At 33.5% G+C, this 22895-nt stretch overlaps 1 protein-coding gene across 9 annotated transcripts in view; it reads right to left on the reverse strand.

The window, feature by feature from the left end:
• The window catches only part of PRPF40A (pre-mRNA processing factor 40 homolog A), a 53773-nt gene that overhangs the window by 11389 nt on the left and 19489 nt on the right, over positions 1-22895 (reverse strand). For 5 of the 9 annotated variants that reach the window (XM_030323542.1, XM_030323543.2, XM_030323550.1 and 2 more), the window contains exons 6-15: positions 11100-11210; positions 9676-9796; positions 9388-9441; positions 7517-7541; positions 6461-6835; positions 3645-3753; positions 3167-3231; positions 2652-2816; positions 1794-1902; positions 593-743 (exon numbers count right to left, since the gene is read on the reverse strand). In XM_030323542.1, the coding sequence (XP_030179402.1) occupies positions 593-743; positions 1794-1902; positions 2652-2816; positions 3167-3231; positions 3645-3753; positions 6461-6835; positions 7517-7541; positions 9388-9441; positions 9676-9796; positions 11100-11210 (1285 nt within the window). The remainder of the gene's footprint in view (positions 1-592; positions 744-1793; positions 1903-2651; positions 2817-3166; positions 3232-3644; positions 3754-6460; positions 6836-7516; positions 7542-9387; positions 9442-9675; positions 9797-11099; positions 11211-22895) is intronic. The other 4 variants (XM_030323544.1, XM_030323545.1, XM_030323548.1 and 1 more) reach the window with 1 other exon arrangement.

Here is a 22895-nt window from a genome sequence, read left to right on the forward strand (position 1 = left end):
AATTCCTAAACACCCTCATTAAAAGATACCTTGAAGTTGAGGGTGAAATGAAGACCATGCACATGACATAATTAAGGAAAATAAAATGGTTACTGTAAAATTTGTCAGCAACATTAGAATTACCCAAAGAGCTTTTAGGCCTTACCCCAAACCTACTGAAGCAGGTTATTCGAAGGGTAATCCAGAAAGGTGTAATTTAAAAAGCAACTATGTAGTCACAAAAAGATAGAATGTGGGGAAGCTTAGTATAGGATATTGCTAACACATTTTTTGCTGTTTGCAAATCTCTAAAGCCATTACCTCAAGGAGACAGTGTGAGTGAAATTGCAGTAATTAATCTGGTTCTTACTAAGTCACATAGAAAAGGTAAAAAATATTTCAGGTTTGATCTAGCACATATATATTTCAAGGATTATCTAATAAAGCTAATATTTTCTTCCTAAATAATGAAACTCAACTAGATTCTATTTGGTAACCAACAAACACTGTATCAGGAATGGACAAACATCTGTTCAGTCAGTGATCTCTAATAAAAGTGAGAATTCTTTGCTGTTGGGACTTTTAAAAAACTTTCTCCCGTCATTATTCTTACTCTGCAATTCCTCATCTTCTGCAAAGGTTGGATTATCCATCAGATACTGCTGTGCTTCAGACCACGTAGTAGAGTATGTTACATTAGCCATGTTGTCAAGTATGTTTTTTAAGGCTTCCCAATTTCTCTTTCGTAACTGCTTTGCTTGCTCCTAAATCAAAAGTATGAATACATATTTTGAGGTTCAAACAAAGTATGGTATCTGAAGTACAATCATTGAGGGCTTGTTTATTACAATCTGATGTCCCAATTTCATGTTACCCATTTATTTTAAATATCAACACTACCTTTCAAGTGCCCTTGTCAAAATGCTTAGCTTGGTAATTGCTTGCCTTCTATTTGTTTTTTGGGGTTTTTTTTGCCTCTCTTCTAAGAAGCTGGAATCTGGAAACTGTATCTCCCCAACAACTCTATAAATCTCTCTTCCTATAACTATGCATTATAGACAAAGTCTAAAACTAAAGTTACTATAGACAAGACACACAGTAGGTAAATATTACAGTCTTTACCTTCAGTTATGTTCAAATTCTTGTTAATACATTTCTATAAATTTCTTAAGAGTGAATAATATACAACAATGCGTAATAAAACAGATACGAAGTGCTTTAAAACACTATCCTATAAGCACATTTTAGTGGTAACAATTATATATCACTGCTGTTCCTATAAAAGAAACATATAGATTATAAACAAAATTACTGAGTATTTTAAAAACTTAATGAATTTTAAAAAAAAGGTATCTTTCAAAGTGGGCATAAGACAGCCAATTCATAATAGTTCAAGTAATAGTCGGATAAACCTGTACCTACTATGTCCACATCAGTAACTACCATTATAGGAACTATTTTTTTTTTTTAAAGCTTATTTATTTTTGAAAGAGCATGAGCGTGCGCATGAGTGGGGTAGGGGCAGAGAGCTCTAACTGAGCCGAGCTGTCAGCACAGAGCCTGACTCAAGGCTTAATCCCATGAACTGTGAGATCATGACCTGAACCAAAATCAAGAGTCGGATGCCCAACCAAATGAGCACCCAGGCATCCCAGGAGCTCTCCATTTTTAAACCTAACTTCTAATAAAGAGATCTGCAACACCACATAAATTGAATAAACAAAAAAATGGACAGGTTATAAAGTAACTCCTAATCAGAACGAAGAAACAACTTGTTTTATCTAGAAATATGAATAGCAAGGAGTGAATAATACCTTTTCTTTTTTTGAAAGAAAGAATAAAACATCTTCATAGATTTCAAGACGATCACGTTCTGATATTGCATTCCAGACTTCCATCTCTCCAAACATTTGCTCTGCTTTTCTAGTAAAAAAAAAAAAAAAAAAAAAAATAGATGTTACTCTATATTGCTCAATAAAAATTAATTTGAGGCCAATTTTATGGTAAGTTTAAAACCACCCGATGAGCATTCTTTTCCACTCTAACTTCATGAGTATATTATACACAGGAAAGCTTCTGGATAATTAACAAAAAAAAAAACAAAAGAGGCCTCCATTCCTCCCTAGAAATGAAGTGGATAATTCTAACTGAGCCATGTTTTGTAGTCAAAACTGTATTTCTTAGGGTAGCTACATGGGTAGCTTAGGGTGGCTACATGGACACTAACTGTCCATGTAACTAAATTATAGACATCAAAGAGTTGCCAGAAGTTTGGTTAATACATGAGATAGAGGACTATTTAAAAAAATGAAGAGTTCCTCACTAACAACTTTCTTGAAGACAGAGGAAAATAAGGAAGCATATATGGAAAATGAACTGAACAACTTACTGCAAATATGTTAAATCTCAATTTTTATAATAAGTAGAAAGAAGTGAAGCTTTAATTATTATACTCAGTCTACCTCCCCTTTTTAGTGCCTAATTAATAACTCAGTATGAAGTTAAATTCTACATTTAATTACTGATTTATCTTGTATCTTATGAAATTGCCACATTCAGTCATTTAGCTTTATTTAATGAGCATCTGCTTGGGATTAGTTACGGCATTTGGCAAAACATCTGACACAGTAACAATGCAGTAAACATACATTATGCATTTCTAAAAATCTTACTTGTATCTGGTTGTGGAAGTCATTTTCTCATGATTTTCAAGAAAACGCTGAAAGGATTCCTTAGCTTCTTTGTATTTCGATCTTGCTTCTTCTTTTTCTTCTTTCTCTGTCTGGACTTTGTAAGCATTAAAGGCCTGCTTTTTTTCACTCAACTTTGCTAAAGCACTGAATAGAAAAATAATATATAAGAGTAAATGAAGGCAGGATGATCAAATGTCAATGCTTTGGGAAAATAAATTCATTCACAAATTAAGAAAATTTCAGTAAGATATTAAAAATTAAGAAATGATTATAGAAAATAATTTCTACTTTAAAAAGATTCTAGTTTTCTCTGTGGCAGGGTGCTCAAAAATGTATGACAAGTTTTTTGGCTTTTTTTGGTTCATATCTGACATAGAACAATTGTTCTTGATATCCAAAATTACAGAAGACCATGAAAGTGAAAAGTTATACTATTTTACACAATTTTGAATTTGCTAGGGTTGGAAAAGTAAATAAGAAACTTCAAGTGTTACCTGTATCGTGGATCATTAATGATCATTTTCATAGCTTGTTCCCATGAAGCATTAGATGGTACTCGCTGAAAACCATTTAATGACAAAATTAGAACTTTGCACGAGTATAATAAAAGTCATACAACAGGAAATAAAACACAATACTCACTGCAAACATCAAGCACTTCCCTTTGCACAAGTTTAAAAGAGGTCTAATAACTTCATATTGAACCAAGACAAACCTTGGTATTATACAGACTAAAAAGAAAACTTAAAACTGATACTTAAACAGAGCATGAATAATTTTTAAGACTATTGATTAAAAGGTAAGCAATTTTTGTAAATAAAAAACATTATATCAAATATGGAGGTGGAATGTGCTGTGTATTACACTGTACATGATAGTTTTTTTTGGTGAAGATCAGTTCCACAAAAATATTCTTCAAAAAAGATTAAATTATTAGACAATAATTATATGTGACATAAAAATGTTTAATACCTTTTCTTTTAATAATTCTTTAAATGCTTGCTTTGCCTCCTCCTTTGTATTCCAAGTATAGGTCTTTTTTGCTGGTTGGCTTTCCTCCTCTTCTTTTTTGGGAGTAAAACTAGAGCGAAATTTAAACATGGTACTTATAATTTAAATATACATTTGCTTCACTAAGAAAAACAATGTTGTAATTATTTAAGCGTCTGTATTGAGATTAAAGTTTACAATTTTAGAAATAATATATTAGAACAATAAATTTGGTTAAGCGTCCAACTTCAGCTCAGGTCATGATGTCATGGTTCGTGAGTTTGGGCCCTGTGTCAGGCTCTCTGATGTCAGTGCCGAGCCTGCTCTGGATCCTTTCTCCCCCTCTCTCTCTGCCTCTCCCCTGCTCACACACTCAAAAATTAATGAACATTAAAAAAACACACACACAAAAACAAAAAAAAACTTATCCAGTGCCTTCATATCAGTGTCTTAATAACTAAATATTTGGCTGTGTACAAATATAAAAAAACATGTCGAGGATCAATAAAATCAGAGGGCAAACTACGCCTTATGTGCCAAATCTAGACCACTTCCTGTTTCTGTAAATATATAGCTTTACTCACGAGCTTGTATAGTGTTTATGCCTTATTGTGTGCTACCACAGCAGAACTGCATCACTGTGACAGACTTTATGATCCACAAAACCAGAAGTATTTACTCTTCGATAAGTTACGAAAAAAATATGCCAAACACTGACCTCAAACAAAAAGAATTAACGTACCCAAGAATTACCAATTGTACTAGTATGGGGATCTTTATGAAATGCAAAGGCCATATAATTCTAACGTGTTCTTCCATATAAAGGGAAAAAATGCAGAGAAAACAAAAACAACTAAGTAGAATGCTTACGGGAAGATACTAGAACAAATACTAACAACAACAAAAAATATATTCACACTCTCTCAATCAAGTAACCTTACTTTGGGAAGTTCATTTAAAACTGTCAGAAACAGTATAAAGAGCTCAAACATTAAATGGTCTATACTGCAGTAATTAGATTATACTGACTTAGGAACTATAAGAAAATACTAGAAAGAAAATAAGCAGGAAATAACTGTCCCTAAAATTATGAAAAAATAAATTATGGAAAAATAAAGTATAAGAGATATAAAAAATATCAATCCTGGGGCACCTGGGTGGCTCAGTTGGCTGGGCGTCCGACTCTTGATTTTGGATCAGGTTTTGGATTTCATCTTGATTTTGGATCAGATTTGGATCTCATTGTTCTGGGATCGAGCCCCACATCAGGCTCTGTGCTGAGTGTGGAACCTGCTTAAGAGTTTATCTCCCACTGCTCATCCCCCACTTGCGCTTGCTCTCTCAAACATTAATAAAATATTAAAACAAAAAATAATACCCCAAAACCTAAATATCTATCAGAACACTGAAAATTATATTTATGTAAATATAATATGCCATCATCCAACATGATGGAGTATATGTCTTTACAATGTAGAAGACGTTAGATAGGTGCATAAAATAGATAATGCCCACATTTTTAAATGCACAGAAAATGGGCAGGAGGGACACCTGGCTGGCTCAGTCGGAAGAGCATGCAACTCTTGATCTCGGGGTTGTGAAGTGGAGCCCCATGTTGGCTGCAGAGAGTATTAAAAAAATAAAATTTAACAGACAAAGATGAAAAAAAAAAGGGAAAAGAATATAAATAAAATGTTAATTACTCTTTTATGCCTTAAATATACCTTACAGAGTCCTTTTTCAACTTCTAAACATCAGAAAAAATTATAAAGTTATTTTCACTTTGGGAAATGTTCTTGTAAATATTCATGATATATACAGTTGGGAGATGAAATCAATGTATTTAAATATTAAGATGGATGATCATGTTTGGAACTTGACATCATGGTTAACATTATTTTATGAGGACATCATCAAAGTCAAGAAGCATAGTACTTTTTGTATCTGTATAATAAAGCACAGCCATATGAAATTTTACCAGATTATAGCGAACACAAGTACATGTAAACTATAAATTGACAGATGCAGCTGTTTTGCCTTATTAAAAAGTTGTACCGATTTAATTACAAAAACAGTTTTCCAATATCCTACTGAATCTTTATTTTTGCTTACTTAATTTTTGCTTCTGTTTGTACACCAAACCATAGCACTTCCTTGCAGGGCTGTGCTAATCCATATTTGACTATCACATAATATGGAAAATCAGGGGCGCCTGGGTGGCTCAACTGGTTAAGTGTCCAATTTCGGCTCAGGTCATGATCTCACAGTTCGTGGGTTCGAGCCCCATCTCGGGCTGTATACTGACAGCCCAGAGCCTGGAGCCTGCTTCAAATTCTGTATCTCCCTCTCTCTATGCCCCTCCCCTGCTCTCACTCTGTCTCTCAAAAATGAACATTAAAAAAATAAAGAGAGAAAATCAATAATACTAATCCTGTCTTTAAAATTTTATTTTATTAATATGGACTTTTGGCATTAATTCTGATCTAAAATTAAAGATTACTGCACATTATTGATATATCGTGATTACTAAGGTGCCTGGTAATTAAGAACTCCCTTTAAATTTGTGTCGCACCCTATATCTATAAATTCTGCTTCCTAAAACTTTTGAGGATTAGTTTTCCAACAGATTAAGAGCATGACCCCACAAAATTCAGCCATGAAAAGGATTCATTATCTAAAAGCTCATGTTTTGATGCTCAACAACCTTTTCAACACTTAATGGCCACCAAGTAAACTGGCGATTTCTAGTACTAATGAAGTCTGGTACTGATTTGCAAAAAAGAAGTCACTAAACTTACTCAGCTACTGCTTCCTGCTTAGCTGTTTCTTCTCCAGTATTACTGGATACTTCCATACTCTGATCCTGAACAGCAGGAGTACTAGTAAGTTGTGCTTGTTCTTCAGTTGAAATTGTTACTGTATTTTCGTTATCTACAACAGTAGCAACAATCGAAGTAACCTCAGGCTCAGGAACAACTGGAACAGTTCCACCCACAGTATTAGAAGCAGAGGTGGAAGCACTGGCATTGGCTGCAGCAGCAGCGGCAGCAGCTGCCGCTGCGGCTGCAACAACAGCGGCTGCAGCTTCTGCGGCAGCCATGGTGCTCATTGTGGTCGGAATTTCGGTTGTAGGAACTGGGGCTGTTGATGTTGTGGTGCACTCTTCTTGCTTACTATATGTTAAAAAAAACAAAAACAAAATTGGTCATCTCATTAAGTCATACATCAGAAAGCCTAACAACACTAATTTTTATCATAAAATCAAATGAATAAGAGAAACCATAAAAGGGAAAAAAGGCTGTATGCCAAACTATTAAGCTATCTAAAAAGACTGAAACCAAAGAATGAAACTGGATTACTCTGAGCAAACATTCGGGATAATTTATGACAGGGACTCACGAACACTATGAATTTCCAAAAGTCCATTAACTGTTTTCATTTACAAAACACCCTACTATCAGACTGCATTACAACATAAAATTTGGCCTATATCATAAATTTCTATAAGAACTTTAAATTTTATCCATTTTACATACTAAAAAAAGGAAGAGATATATAATACTTTATCCATTACCAAATTGATAAATCAAACCAAATCCTGGACTTTTCTATAACACAGTCTCCTTAATTCATAAAGGATGCAGTCCAAATTCAAACAATCACTGTCTAAGGAAAGTGTCATTTGTGTGTCTTCATTAAGTATCCCTTCCCCTTCCCCCAAATCCTCCAAAGACATCCAACCACCAGACCTAACATACTAAATACTATTTATTGTATAAAGCAAAGAATTAAACTAAGAATGTTATAGGAGATACCAAATTTGTAAATTGCACTGATATCCAAAAATTGCTTACCTGGTTTCTTCAGCTTTGATCATTGCTATTAAAGAGAAAAAAGAAAGTTACATGACATGGTTTTTAAATACAGTCACTGAAAACAAACTTTAAAGGGAGATAAGGAGAAGTTTCATACAATAAGATTTAATTTACCATCCACAAATACATCAACTTTTTCAGAGCAAATGCTTGCTCCAAAGTTCCAGGGTAGCAATTAAAGAATGAAGACAAATTTAAACGACAGCAGTTTTTAGGAAAGTTTCTCTGCACACTGCTACTTTCCCAAAGGCTGCTGGCTACTGCAAAAACTCCCTGAAAATATCTGTATAATTCTGGAATAAAACAGTATTTTTCTCAGAGATAAAACTATGTTTTGTTTTTTTTTTCAAAGATAACTATATTCAAAACGAGACCAAATTCATGTTATGAAATTCCAGCACATATATACTAGCACTGACAGGTAGATAAATAGTTATGCACACCAACTATTTGTAGTAGGGTTATATCAAAAATGAGCTTGGTATTTCTTACATGAATAAAATGGGATTCTACCTATCTGCAGTATTATTATTATTATTATTATTAGCCAATGCTAGTGTGTAAGTTTAAATTGGGCTTTAAAGATTTGCATTCAATATTTTAGCTTTTATTCCAATTAACTTTTTCTTTATGGGTAACAAAAATATTCAGCTTCAGTAGAGAATGAGGCCCTCCACATAAATGATAACAAAGCTGAACTTAATTAAAGTATTTTAAAAATTTATTTCCCTTTAATGAAAATGATTTCTGAAAATACGTTTAGGATGGCTGACAAAACATACTAAAGGAGTCATCACCGCTAATATTAATGTTTTTTGGATACAATGATGATCTAAACCAATTATGTAACACAGGAAAAATGTAAATAGACTTAAGACCACAGTACCTTTAAAAAAATTTTATTGTCTTTACTTTTAGATGTCATTCTGTAGACATCTTTATTCTACACTGTATTCTACACTGTAGACTAATTATTAGCCCCATTTCTAAAATCTATTGCTTCTAAGTTGATAGTTTATGACACCAGATTCTACTAGAAGTGAGAGTAAAAGAATTAAATTTTCAATTCTTACTCTAATCTCTGCTACTTGAAGAACTAGGTTTTATATTAGGTAGTATTTCCAGACTTTCAGGGGTATTCTGAATAGCTGAGGATAATGAAAAACTCTCCCTTTGCAAGTAAAGCATGACATTTTGTTTAATTCTCCCATTAACACACATAAAGGCTATTTTAATTTTTTTTTTTTTTTTTTTTTTTACTGTTTATTTTTGAGAGGTAGAGAGACAGAGCATAAGCAGGGGAGCGGCAGAGAGAGGGAGACACAGAATCCGAAGCAGGCTCCAGGCTCTGAGCTGCCAGAAGAGAGCCCGATGCGAGACTCGAACCCACAAACTGCGAGATCATGACCTGAGCCGAAGTCAGACGCCCAACTGACTGAGCCACCCAGGTGCCCCATATAAAGGCTATTTTAAAATGTGCCAAAATAAAATCAGCATTAAATGTATAGTCTGACAATACATTAAAAAGATTTAAACTGATTAAGACTCAAGGTTCTTTGCTATCTGCTACATGAGTTAAGCCACCTATTGTATGTATGTACCAACACTCACAGCTGTATTTAGAAATACTGTACATGATGTCCTTATTCAATTTTCCAATAGTATATTAATGGCTTTAAAAATAAAAGTATTTTAAAAGCTCCAAGCTCATTTATAATATAACCCTTAAATGAATTCTTTGAATTAGAGATTTCTCACTGCAGATTTTTCCAATCATGGTTAGTGAACATTAGTAACATACTCTAAAAATGTTAAATAATGACAGAAAATGAATTATCAAAGCAGCTCACCATGCAGGTTTGATTTTGTAATAAGACTTCCAGCAACAATGGTATTCTGGTATCCTAGTTTCAGTGGAATCAAATCAAATAAAAATCTATTTAAAATCTATAGAACTGATATCTAGAGCAACAAGAAAATAAGAGCCCATAAAACTGTTATACCATTTAAAACGTTCTAATCATTTAATTTTTAAAAATAAGACCTGTGTTTGAACAATACTATTTATGAAGGATTGCTTCACTGTGAATGACAATATGTAAAAAATGAACATTAAAAGTTATATTTTCCTGTGTTACCTTCAAGATCCTCAAGTTCTTTAGGTTTGGCCCAGCGGGATTCTTTTGTTTGAGAATTATAATAGTAAGGCTTTCCAGAGTCAGATTTGTATTCCTTCCAGGGACATTTAGATAAAAGTTGCTGAAGGAAAATAAAAATCTTCAGTTAACAGTAATATATTTAGCATCACTCATCATTCACATCACTGTTTCACTAAATATTATCAATCTGTACAAATCAAACGCTTGTGAGATGATAAGCTACCAAATGTAGAATACTTACCAGGTGATGTTATTTGAAATGTTTATCTTTACAATAATACTGCAACATTCATATTATTTCAGATTTATGCTGTTACTTAAGGAAACTCACTTAAGATAATACACCTAATTAAGGGGCAGAAGCAAGATTCAAAACCAGGTCTATATAAATTTCAGATCGTATTTGCTCTTGCCATTTATACCCCACCATAGGTAAAATTTATCATACATATTTCAGAGACTTCTCAAATACAAATTAAAGTAGGAAAAACATAAATGCTAGGAAAAAAGCAAAATCTGGTTTAGCCTGCTTACATGTCAGTTTTATGGCTAATAATTTATTAAACCTATACGAACTCTCTTATGTAAAGAAACAAAGTATGATATACTTAAAACCTAATACAGAAAACTGGTTAGGGTGGCATGAGAATGCTATTGAAAACTTAACTTTAGACAGTGTCTTAGTAATATTTAATGATGAAATAATTGTCTACATTAGTACTGGGATTAAAAAAATAATTATAGTATCTGCCAACCTTCCATCCCAAGTGTTGCTACACACTGCATATTAGTGTGGTGGCCTGGAAAATATTTTTATCTGCTCAAATTCCTCAATTTAGAGGGAGAAAAAAATATATGCTGCCAACTAGGAAAAATCTCTAAGTATGGCTTGAAATGCCAAGTCAATTCTTACTTAGGACTCTTAATTAGTTCCTAATTAAACCACATGCTATAATGCTTACTTAGTTTATTCCTTCAATGTACCTTCCACATCTATACATTCTGAACAAAACTTGCAACATAAAATGAAATTTACATGCTTTTCAGGGGCTTTCTCCACAGAGACAGATAATTTTCAGCTCTAAGAGAAGGAAGCACTTGTATTTGTAATTTAATTCCATCTCCATTACCCCCAACCTCACTGGAAATTTTAAAAAATTCATTGCAAGACATCTGCGATCACCTAAGTTTGCTATAAAGAGGAAAACAATTTAAAATGTGAATTTAAAGAGTAAAGGGCAAGCAGAGAGAGAGTCTTATTGCTCTTCCAATTTATTCTTTAAATCAATCTTTCCCAATCTGATGCCACCCAACCAATAAGCATTCCTGAGCAGGGGCCAAAATCAGTAAAAAAAGGACTAATCTATTTAACAATCCCTAATCTCCAAGCCTCAAACTTGTACCTCAGCAGGTGTTTTCAGATCATCCGGTTTCTCCCAAGTAGACTGTTTTGTTTCAGTATTGTAGTAGTAAGTCCTTCCATCAGGTGATTTATGTTCGGTCCACATTGATTTCTAAAGAAAAAAATTACAAAAAGATTCAAATTTTTTAACAGTGCTATGACAGTGAATATTAGTTTTCATTAGTTTCATTAATAATATACAAAGAAATTAAAAGTACAAAATGGACGATTTTTGACAGTTTAAATCACTTAGAATAACACATCATTGCAAGTGGGGAGTTAACTACAAAATAGACCATTTTAAAGTACTTCAAAAGTAGTATGGCTCTACTGAGGTTTTAGAATCTCTAGATTCTACCCAGTCTCTCAGAAGTATAAGGATATGACTGTTTCACCTAGAAACAGTAACTTTGTAACTGTTGTAACGTATATAGCACATAATATAATCTTTCAGCAATACAACCTATGCCTTGTAGATAAAATATATGAAGTAGATGCTAATGTAGTATATAGGTGGATTGATCACGAGCTCAATAACTTTATTTGCATCAAGCTGGACAAAGTTCTAAACTGACATGCCATAAAGACAGCTGTCAAAATTAGAAAGGATAGGTTTTTAGATGACAATCAGAATTTAACAATCAAGGTGAAATTTAACAGGGATAAAATGTGAATCCAAATGCCTCAACACAATAGAGGTGAGAAAATTTTATGTGATACTAGTTTGATACAGAATAGAACTTCATTCTTGGGTCCAAAAGAACTACTAAGAGCATATTAAAAGTTGCTAGTAAAACCTCAGCCATCAATAGACATGATGCCTCAAATTAAGGCTGGTTAAGAGTTTTACAGGGTTCCCATTAAGTATGCATTTAAAATAATCACAAAAGGGGCAGGAAGAAACTTTGAGAGGTGACTGGTGTCTGCGGTCTTGGTGGTGATAGTTTCTCAGGTGTATGTATTCCTCAAATCATCTAGTTGTACACGTTAAATACATAGTTTAATATGTCAATCATATCATAATAAAGAGGGTTTAAAAGTAATTTTACAAGGAATCATTAAGGAATTACTGGATGAGATCAAAGGTACTAAGTCCAGTTCCAGGTACCAGATCATTTAGATAGTAATGAACTGAAGTATGATTGAAAGAAGATTAGAGATGTCCTATATCACATTTCTTCGAATCTAAGACAAAACATTACTGTACATACCTCTAAGAAAGAAGTAAAATCATCTTCAAACTATTCCATGCTTTTTAACCCTGAGATTTTGTTAACCTTTTGAAAGATGTATTCTTATTCAGACACTGATTTTATAACAATTCCATTTTTTGAAAAGAAAAATAGGCAAATAAAATAGTTAAGCTATTCCTTAAACTTCACATTGAAACCATTTTTTTGTACAAGAGCTGCTGATGTCCATTAAATTTCACACCGTATCACCCTCTATGCTATAAAAAAATATTGGTAATGGAGCATTTATTAAAACAAAAACAAAAAACTAAGTCACCAGTACTAGTTCTTAATGATCTTCTGAACTTATTTAAAGCTGACCTACCTTTCTTTTTTCCTTATCAACTTTATTGAGAAATAGAATACACCTACTTTTGATTTCGGCTTTGGGAATGTGGCTCAACATACATTATTTCATTGCTTTTTCTGCTCTCTCACCACAATCATTTTATTCCTAGCTGATAAGAGTGCTGTGCCATTATTTCTAGAATTTTCTTTCAAACCACTGACACTTATTCTTCTGATGTTGGCACTTTTGTTGTTCAGTCATGCACAACAAAGCCATAATTGCTGCCTGGAGAATGGAGATCATAGGACACTATGTAGATTATAGGATGCATCTTAATTACAGACATGTTCAATGGTCAAAGCAAATATGCTAAGTGATTTTTTTTTCTTAGCACTTTTATTTTTTTTATATATATATATATGAAATTTATTGACAAATTGGTTTCCATACAACACCCAGTGCTCATCCCAAAAGGTGCCCTCCTCAATACCCATCCCCCACCCTCCCCTCCCTCCCACCCCCCATCAACCCTCAGTTTGTTCTCAGTTTTTAACAGTCTCTTATGCTTTGGCTCTCTCCCACTCTAACCTCTTTTTTTTTTTTTTTTCCTTCCCCTCCCCCATGGGTTCCTGTTAAGTTTCTCAGGATCCACATAAGAGTGAAACCATATGGTATCTGTCTTTCTCTGTATGGCTTATTTCACTTTATGCTAAGTGATTTAAGAAACATTTGCAAAATGTGGGAATGGAGAACAAGAAAAGATGACTCAAGGAGAGAAATTAATGTCATTTAGAACACAAGTAGATGAGGGAAGATGATTATTTTCTGGAACTTCTGAGGAACTAGAGTTAATGTGAAGGGATTATAAACAGTCATTAGAATCCAAAGAAAAAAAAAAAAATCGGGGCGCCTGGGTGGCGCAGTCGGTTAAGCGTCCGACTTCAGCCAGGTCACGATCTCGCGGTCTGTGAGTTCGAGCCCCGCGTCAGGCTCTGGGCTGATGGCTCGGAGCCTGGAGCCTGTTTCCGATTCTGTGTCTCCCTCTCTCTCTGCCCCTCACCCGTTCATGCTCTGTTTCTCTCTGTCCCAAAAATAAATAAAAAAACGTTGAAAAAAAATTAAAAAAAAAAATTGATAAAATTTGAGCGGTTTGGTAACGAAATGTTTGGCCTTTTCTATATAAATTCGTTAAGTCATCTGACATGACTGCAAAATGGCTTTCTGCACGGTGTAGGATAGTTAAGATAGTTCAAAAGGTATATTAAATTCTTTAACTTGTTCTAGCACTTCATGCAGAGTATGACAAATACAATCTCTCTGGAGCAAACAAGACTGCACTAAAGGGAAATTGACCTAAGTTCCAAAATTATATTTAAACTTCCCAAGTCACATCTGCTAAAGATCATCAAGGAAAAGAAGTTCACCAGAAACAAATTTATGAAAAAATGGAATGAAAAAGGGTGCCAAATAATAGGGAAAAACAGGAGACAGATATACAAACCACTAAAACAAACAGTAAACAATTTAGTATTCATTAGCTACTACTTTATTCAAGTCTTACAGCTACACTACAAGCAATATGAACACTATCCTCATTTTTCAAAGAAGAAAACCAAGACTTAGGAGGGTTAATATAACTTGTTCATAGTGATTCAGTTAGTAAATAATAAAACTAGAACAATTCAGTCATATTTCCTTCTAAAGACCACATCTACTCACGCTGAAATGTTTTGTCAGGGATATTATATTCAGAACAGTCTGTCAACAAGGACAGATAAATTCCTGATCTCCTAATGAGTAAGAAGCACTGTATCAATTTTCAGTTAATTCTTTTAATAACCTTGCCAAGGTAGATACAATTTATTATTTCCACTTTATAGAAGAGAAAACGGAACACAACAAAATACAAGAATATGCTCAAGGTAACACAGCTAGCTAGTGAGTTCATTAGAACACTGGGCCCACATACTGAGGTCCTATGAAACAAGTCTCTAACACTTTGCATCAATAGAAACAATCTATACCAATGCCTTAACTAATATACCAAATCCACTTATAGAAGTCAATTCTGGGGTAAGGAAAATGATTTATCTGATAAGCTTTTGCTCCTTTTCCTTAAATGCATCTAATCTGCAACTTGAAGTAAAACTGTATCTCGCCTCTGGCCAAAACTAGGACTAATATTTTAAAAGAAAAATTTAAAAACAAATGTATCCTGAATGTTGAATATAAGATGAAGAATGGCATAAAATATCAATGGGTATATAGATAACTTTCTTCATAGGATAAAACATGACCTCTGCAAATAGTTGTTAAGTACTGAGTACAGTCTATTCAAAAAACATTTTCCTAAAAATTACCATTTTTTTTTAAAAGAAAGACCTCTCCAGACCAATACACCAATGATGCCTATCAAATATTTAGACTGCCTTTGCATAATTGGAGAAAACCTAATAAACATGTAGATGTGTAGTATTCTGAATGGCCCCAAACCAGGACATTACTTTTAACCTTAAGGTTAGCTGCTTTGAGGGCTTGTAAGAGATACTAAGATAATCCTTGCATTGGAGCTTTATTCTGCACTTTTGTCACAGATGACAGCCTTCCCAAAATTATTTTATTACTGACAGTTACTGTATTGTTAAAAAACTGTCAAGACAAATGGCAGGTCTGGGGAATCAACCAAAAGTTGACATTTTTACAAATGATAAACTAGAAGGATAAATATGAAGAAGAAATTAAAAAAACTATCATTCTTAATATACAAATATCTACTACAATCATTAAGATGATCTAATGGAAAAATAAACATCGCCATTAACAAAACTCAATGCAGATAAGTAGATATTCAACTTCATTAGTAAATCAAGGAAGCATACATTACGTGAAAACTTTCTGTTCATCAGATAAATCACAGACTTAGTATACAATGTTAAAGGGTGTGAAGAAAAGTGCACTGTCATGCTAGTGTTGGGAATGGAATTAGTATTGTTTTTCTGAATGGCAATTTGCTAGTTCTCATCAAAATTCAAAATGCAAGCAATCTCTTAATGCTGATATTTTATTCACAAAATCCCATTTATATAGTTGCAAAGATGTACAAGAATGTCCTCTACAGGATTACTTGTAATGTCAAAAAATTTGAGATTATTCAGTATCCACACTCATAGGAAAACAGTTCAATTAGGGTCCATCGTATTGTGGACTTATGGAGATCTGTTTAGAAAATGTCGAAGATACAGTGTGAAACAGAGTAAAACGTTGTGATATAGAAGCAAAACATACACAGAAAATATTTAAAAGGAAGACTGGGTAAAGGGAAAAAATGCACATATATAATTATCAAGAGAACTAAAAGATTCCAAAAAGCTAGTCAACAATTAGGTTCTGAATAAATTCAATAAACATATAAATAATTATATGCACATGAGATACGCATTTATACATACATAGATACTTCTGTAAACTATAAGTCCAACTGAACAAAACCAAAAGCAAGTGACTAAATCTAACATTAAATAGACAGGAAAGTCCTCTCAACTACTCTAAATAAGGAAAAGGAGAAAAACCCAAAATATAAGATCAGAATTAAGGAACAACATAACCACAAACAGATGACTTACAATCAATTCCCCAAATCTAAAGGAAATTATTTCCTCACAAACGACTACAATTTACCCTAGAAGAAAACACATCATACATGAATATTCCAATTACCATAAAAGAACCCAACTGGACAATTTCATAAAACACCACATCATAAACTTTAAAAAAAACAGAGACGTCCAATATACTTCAGATAATCAGAAAAGATGAAAAGTTCCTTACTAATAACAAAACTCAAGAGAAAGGTATCAAAAAAGAAAAGCAGGTAATGTTACTTATGAATGTTATTTTTAAATGTAAAAATTTAAATATAACATTAACCCATTAGCCAAAAGAATCCTGCATTGTATATATTCGGACAAAGTAGAACTTATTGTAGAAGTGCCAGGTGGTTTGATATTGGGAAATCTATAAAGAAGAAATTATTTCTGTTAACAAATTGAAAAAAGAAAACACCACATGAGCACACCAACAGACTTGGTCAAATCACATCTTGAAAATTATGACCATTCAGAAGTATTAAAAAAAACAAACACACTTAACAAAAACACCTGAATGATAAAGGCCAACTTATCAAACACCAATAAAAATTACTGTAAAGCCACTTCCATTAAAATCATGAACAAAATGCGAGTCTGCCACCACTGTGTTTTAACAAATACATTATGGCAATAAAATGAAATAAATAATTGGTATAAATATTTGGGAAAGAGATATATTCTCTTTACTGCTAAAGATTCAAATAAAATCTAGTTAAAATGAAAAAAAAAGTATTCTAATTTTCTAGGAAAATAAAAAAGTATTCCAATATTCCACTTGGCTGTAAGGTAAATATACAAAAATCTTTGAACTAACAATAACTAGCTTGAAATAAAAACACAAAAATATCCTATTCACAATATAACAAATTTTTAGAAGGTAAAATTAATGAAAATAGCTATGATAGCACTTTATCGCACCTAAACAGAATTTAAAGCAAAAACCAAAATGAAACCAGAGGGACTTCTGTATGGGTAAAAAGCAACACACCAAACTTAGCATGCATTTACCAATTTAGTCTTGAAATCACAGCAACAATAAAAAAATACAGGGAGAAAAATATGAGATCTTTTCAAGTTAAAGATTTTAAGACACTCCCCCCTTAGGTAGATCAAACAGATGAAAGATACGCCAAGACAAAAGAATCACAAATTAACCTTAAATTAAAAGCACACAAAATATTCCAAAAATCTAATCTTAAAATGAACACAAATGAAGGTTTAGTACAATGCAAACAACAACTCATAGACTGCTTTCTAAAGATTATATGCAAAAAAGTATACTTCATTAAAAAAAAAAGGAAAAAAAAATGTCACCCAAAGACATGATCCATGAAAGAAAAGAAGTAACTGTCAGAGACTTCATTAAAAATTTCTGTTCTGCCAAAGTCACAGTAAAGAGAATGAAAAGACAAGCCAAAACCTGGGAGAAAATATCTGCAAAGGGCACAGGTGATAAAAATTAAAAAAACAAACAAACAAAAAAACCACCTGTTAACCAGAATATACAACCCTCTCCCCCCCAACCCCCGCTTTTTGTTTTTTAAAGTTTATTTATTTTGAGAGAGACAGAGAGAGCACGAATGGGGGAGGTGCAGGGAGGGAGAGATCCCAAGCAGGCTCCATGCTGCCAGCGCAGAGCCTGATGCAGGGCTTGAATTCACGAATCTGTGAGATCATGACCTGAGCCAAAACCAAGAGTCAGACACTTAACTGACTGAGCCACCCAGGCACCCCAGAATACACAGAGACCCCTTAAAACTTAGCATTAAGAATACAAACAACCCAATCAAGAAATGGTCAAAGATCTGAACAGATACCTCACCAAAAAAGACATACAGGGGATAAAGAAGCCTATGACAAGATTCTTAACACTGTACATTATTACAAATTAAAATTAACTCCCATTTATTACTGGTGAGACTTCAAAACAGCATAGCCACTTTGGAAGAGAGTTTGGGAGTTTCTTTCTTTTTTTTTTTTTTTTTCAACGTTTTTATTTATTTTTGGGACAGACAGAGACAGAGCATGAACGGGGGAGGGACAGAGAGAGAGGGAGACACAGAATCGGAAACAGGCTCCAGGCTCCGAGCCATCAGCCCAGAGCCTGACGCGGGGCTCGAACTCACGGACCGTGAGATCGTGACCTGGCTGAAGTCGGACGCTTAACCGACTGCGCCACCCAGGCGCCCCGGGAGTTTCTTAAAAAACTAAATACATTAAAAATTTTTTTTTTAATGTTTATTTTTGAGAAAGAGAAAGATAGTGAGCAAGTGCACACAAGAGAGGGGGACAGAAGATCCAAAGTGGGCTCTGTGATGTGGGGCTCTAACTCACAAACCATGAGATCACGACCTGAGTCGAAGTCGAACACTCTGCTGACAGAGCCACCCAGGTGCCCCAAAAACCAAATACATTTTTACCATATGATCAAGCAAGTATGCTCCTTGGTTATTTATCCAAATAGCTGAAAACTTATGTCCACACAAAGGCCTACTAATTAATGTTTGTAATAGTTTTAATGATTGCCAAAACATGGAAGCAAAACTAAGATGTCTTTCAGTAGATGAATGAATAAACTTGTGGCAAGTCCAAACAATGAAGTATCATTCACTATTATTATTGTTACTATTGTATTATTCAGTCCCCAAAAGAAAAAAGGTATTAAGCCATGAAAAAAAAAGCATATTAAATGCATTTAAGTGAATGAAGCCAGTGAAGAGGGTATATACTGTATGATTCTAACCATATGATACTCAGAAAAAGTAAAACTATATAGGCAATAAAGAGATCAGTCGTTGCCAGGGGTAAGGGGTGGAAATTTTTAAGGTAGTGAAACTACTCTGTATGCACTGTCGTGACAGATACAACTCATAGAATGCAGAACACTGAGACTAAACTCTAATGTAAATTGGACTGTGGGTAATAAAGATGTGTCAATGTAGGATCATCAATTGTAACAAATGTAACACTCTGGTGGGAGATGCTGATATGCATCTGTATGCAAGTAAGGGGAGGGGGTATTAAGAAACTCTCTACTTTGTGTTCAATTTTGCTAAGAACCTATAATCGCTCTACAAAACAAGTCTATTTAAAACAATCCCAAACCTAGAAACCAAGAAAAACATACCACTTAATACCCTTTTAACAAAGAAGTCAAATGAAGGAAAAAGAAAAGATACTGGGAGCTGAGTGAAATGAAAACTATGTCAAATCTTAAGCAACACAGCTATAGCACTATAAAAAATAAGAATGTGTAACAACCATGAGTTAAGTACTCAAGAAACTAGAAAAAAGGCAACAGAGTAACCAAGAAGGAAATAAAGATGACCTCAGAATAAGCTGAATGGTTGTCCCCTCCAAAATACAAAGTAAAAGCAATGATAGGATTTCTAACTCTATGCTAAATAATTAAATCTCAACAAAGTAGGTATCTGTAAAAACATAAATTAGAAGAAAATTAAAAGTGAAATAGCTCAACCACCACCAGAGAAATTGAAATGGTAATCCAAAATCTCTATCCTCAAAAAATATTAGGCCCAGTTAGTTTTTAGTTGTGTTCTATCAAGCTGTTAAGAAATAAGTTATGCATCATTTATATAAGTTGTTCTAAGGATCAGAAAGAAAAGGGTTACTACCCAGATAGAAACAACCTAAGTAAGATATTAGCGAACTGAATTCAGAAGGAATAAATACACAGGTTCACGTATATATATTCTTAACACCCTTAATGAATAACTAGGATTCACTTTAGTAATGCTAAGATGAGATATCAGAAAATATATCTGTACACTTGCACTTTAACAGACTATAGAAGAAATACCATGACCATCTCAACTATGAGTTTTAAAATCCAGTTCATAATGACCTCTCTCTCAGCAAACCAGGAAAAGAAAGCATCAACTTAATAAGGGTCATACATCAAAAAGCTGCAGTAAACATATTAAATAGAGAAATTCAATACATATTTGCTTTGAGAGAGAAAACAAGATAAAGATGACAGTTTATCACTGCTACTACTCACCATAGTACTAGAGGTTCTGGCTGACACAATACAAGTTGAAATATTAGATATGATGATTAGAAAAACTCATTATTTGAGGAAGATAGTGTAACACACACAGAAAACCCAAAAAGCAACAAGAGTTCAGCAAACCTCCTGGATAAAGTATAGGAGAAAGATTCAAAATAGCACCAAATCTTATAAAACATCTATAAATTAACAGAATGAGGGACAGACAAGCCTTCAATAGGAAAAACTTAAAGCCGTATTACAAAACAGACAAAAAAACTGACTACCATGTTCACTGATATGACTTAATATTGTAAATATGCCCCACAATCTATAAATTCAATGCAACGCCAATCAAAATACCAAAATTATCTTTTTGGACAACCTGACAAACTGATTAAAAAATTTAGATAGTATAAAGTCATTTATAGAAAAAAAGATTATATATAAAAAACCTAAAGACTTCACCAAAAAACCTGTTAGAAAGAAATTCAGTAACATTGCAGGGTACAAAAATCTGTTGCATTTCTAAACACGAACAAAGTTAAGAAAAATTAAGAAAAAAAAAATTCCATTTATGAATGCACCAAAAATAGTAAAATGTCTAGGAAAAAATGTAAGCAAGGAGGTGAAAGACCTGTACGCTGAAAACTGGATACTGATGAAAATAACTGAAGACTAAATAAATGGAAAAGATGTTCCATATGCTCATGGATTGAAAACTGATATTGTTCAAATGTCCATACTACATAAAGCAATCTATAGAATCAATGTAATCCCTATCAAAATTCCAATGACACTTTAAAAAAAGATAGAACACACTGTCCTAAAATTTGGATGGAACCACAAAAAGACTGAATAGCTAAAAAGTAATCCGAAGAACAAAGCTGGAGGCATCATGCTCTCTGCTCTCAAACTGTATTACCAAGGTACTGTAATCAAAATAGTATATAGTACTGGCATAAACACAGATATCTAGACAGTATAACAGAATCAAGATCTCAGAAATAAACTTACGTATGGTTGATTTACGACAAAGGAGGCAAAAATATACAAGAAAAGGACAGCTGCATGCAAAATAAAACTAACTAGTTAGATTAGTATTTTCCATCATGCATAAAAATCAACCCAAAATGGATTTAGGCTCGAATGTAAGACCTGAAGCCCTAAAACTCCTAGAAAAAAGGCGGCAAAGCTCCTTGATCATCACTCTTGGCAATCATTTTTTTTGGATCTGATTCCACAGCAAACATAACAAAAGCAAAATATACAAGTGGACTACATCAAACTAAAAACCTCTGGCACAACAAAGGAAATCAACAAAATGAAAAAGCAACCTACTGAATGAGAGAAAAATATTTGCAAAACATGCATATGATAAAGGGCTAACATCCAAAACCTATAAAGACCTCATACAACTTAACAGCAAAAAAACCAAAACAAAACAAAAAAACCCTAAAAATCTGATTAAAAAACAGGCAGAAGATCTGAATAGACATTTTTCCAGAGTAGATATACAGATGACCAAAAGACTTATGAAAAGATGCTCAACATCACTATCAGGGAAATGCAAATCAAAACTACAATGTGATATCACCTTACATTTGTTAGAATGCTTATTCTCAAAAAGAGATAATAAATGTTAGCCATGTTGTGGGGAAAAGGAAATCCTCATGCACCACTGGTGGGAATGTAAATGCTGTAGCCCCTACAGAAAATAGTATGAAGGCTCTTCAAAAAATTAAAAGTAGAACTACCATACTATTCAGCTGTTCCACTTCTGGGCATTTATTCAAAGAACACAAAATCATTAACTCGAAAAGATTTATGTACCCCTTGGTTCACTGCAGCATTATTATTTACAACAGCCAAGATATGGAAATAACTAAATGTCCCTAGATGGATGAATGGATAAAGATGTGGTACACGCACAAAAATACTATTCAGCTATAAAAAGGATGAAATCTTGCCATTTGCAACAACAAAGACGGGCCTTGAAGGCATTATGCTAAGTAAGAGAAGTCAGAGGGAGAAAAACAAATACCTTAAGATCTCACTTACATGCAGAATCTAAAAAACCCAAACTCAGATACAGAGAACAGATTACGTGTGGAGGTTCAAAATCGGTGGAGGGGGTAAACAGGCACAAATCTCCACTTATTTTAAAATAAGTAGGTTATGGAGATGTAATGCACAACATGGTAATTACTATTAATACTGTGTTGTATATTTGAAGATTAAGAGAGTACATCTTAAAAGTCCTCATCACAAGAACAAAAGATCTGTAACCAGGTATAATGACAGATGTTAACTAGATGTATTGTGATCGTTTCAAAATGGATACAAATATCAAATTATTATGTTGTAAAAAAATAAACATAAAGAATATAAAGAAATAAGAACAAGAAAAAACACCCAAAAAATCTACACAAAAATTTCCTGAACTTTTCCCAATACATGCATTTCTGAGGACATGTATCCAAGTGATCACCTATTCAGGAGGGTAGATGGGAGTGAAGATGAAGAATAAAGTGAAAAAATGTGAGGAATCCTCTCAGGATCAATGACAATGACTATCATCTGAAGAATTCAAGTAACTCAAATTTGTGTACCTGAAATC

This window comes from Lynx canadensis, chromosome C1 (genome assembly GCF_007474595.2).
Source record: "Lynx canadensis isolate LIC74 chromosome C1, mLynCan4.pri.v2, whole genome shotgun sequence".
Taxonomy (NCBI): Eukaryota; Metazoa; Chordata; class Mammalia; order Carnivora; family Felidae; genus Lynx; species Lynx canadensis.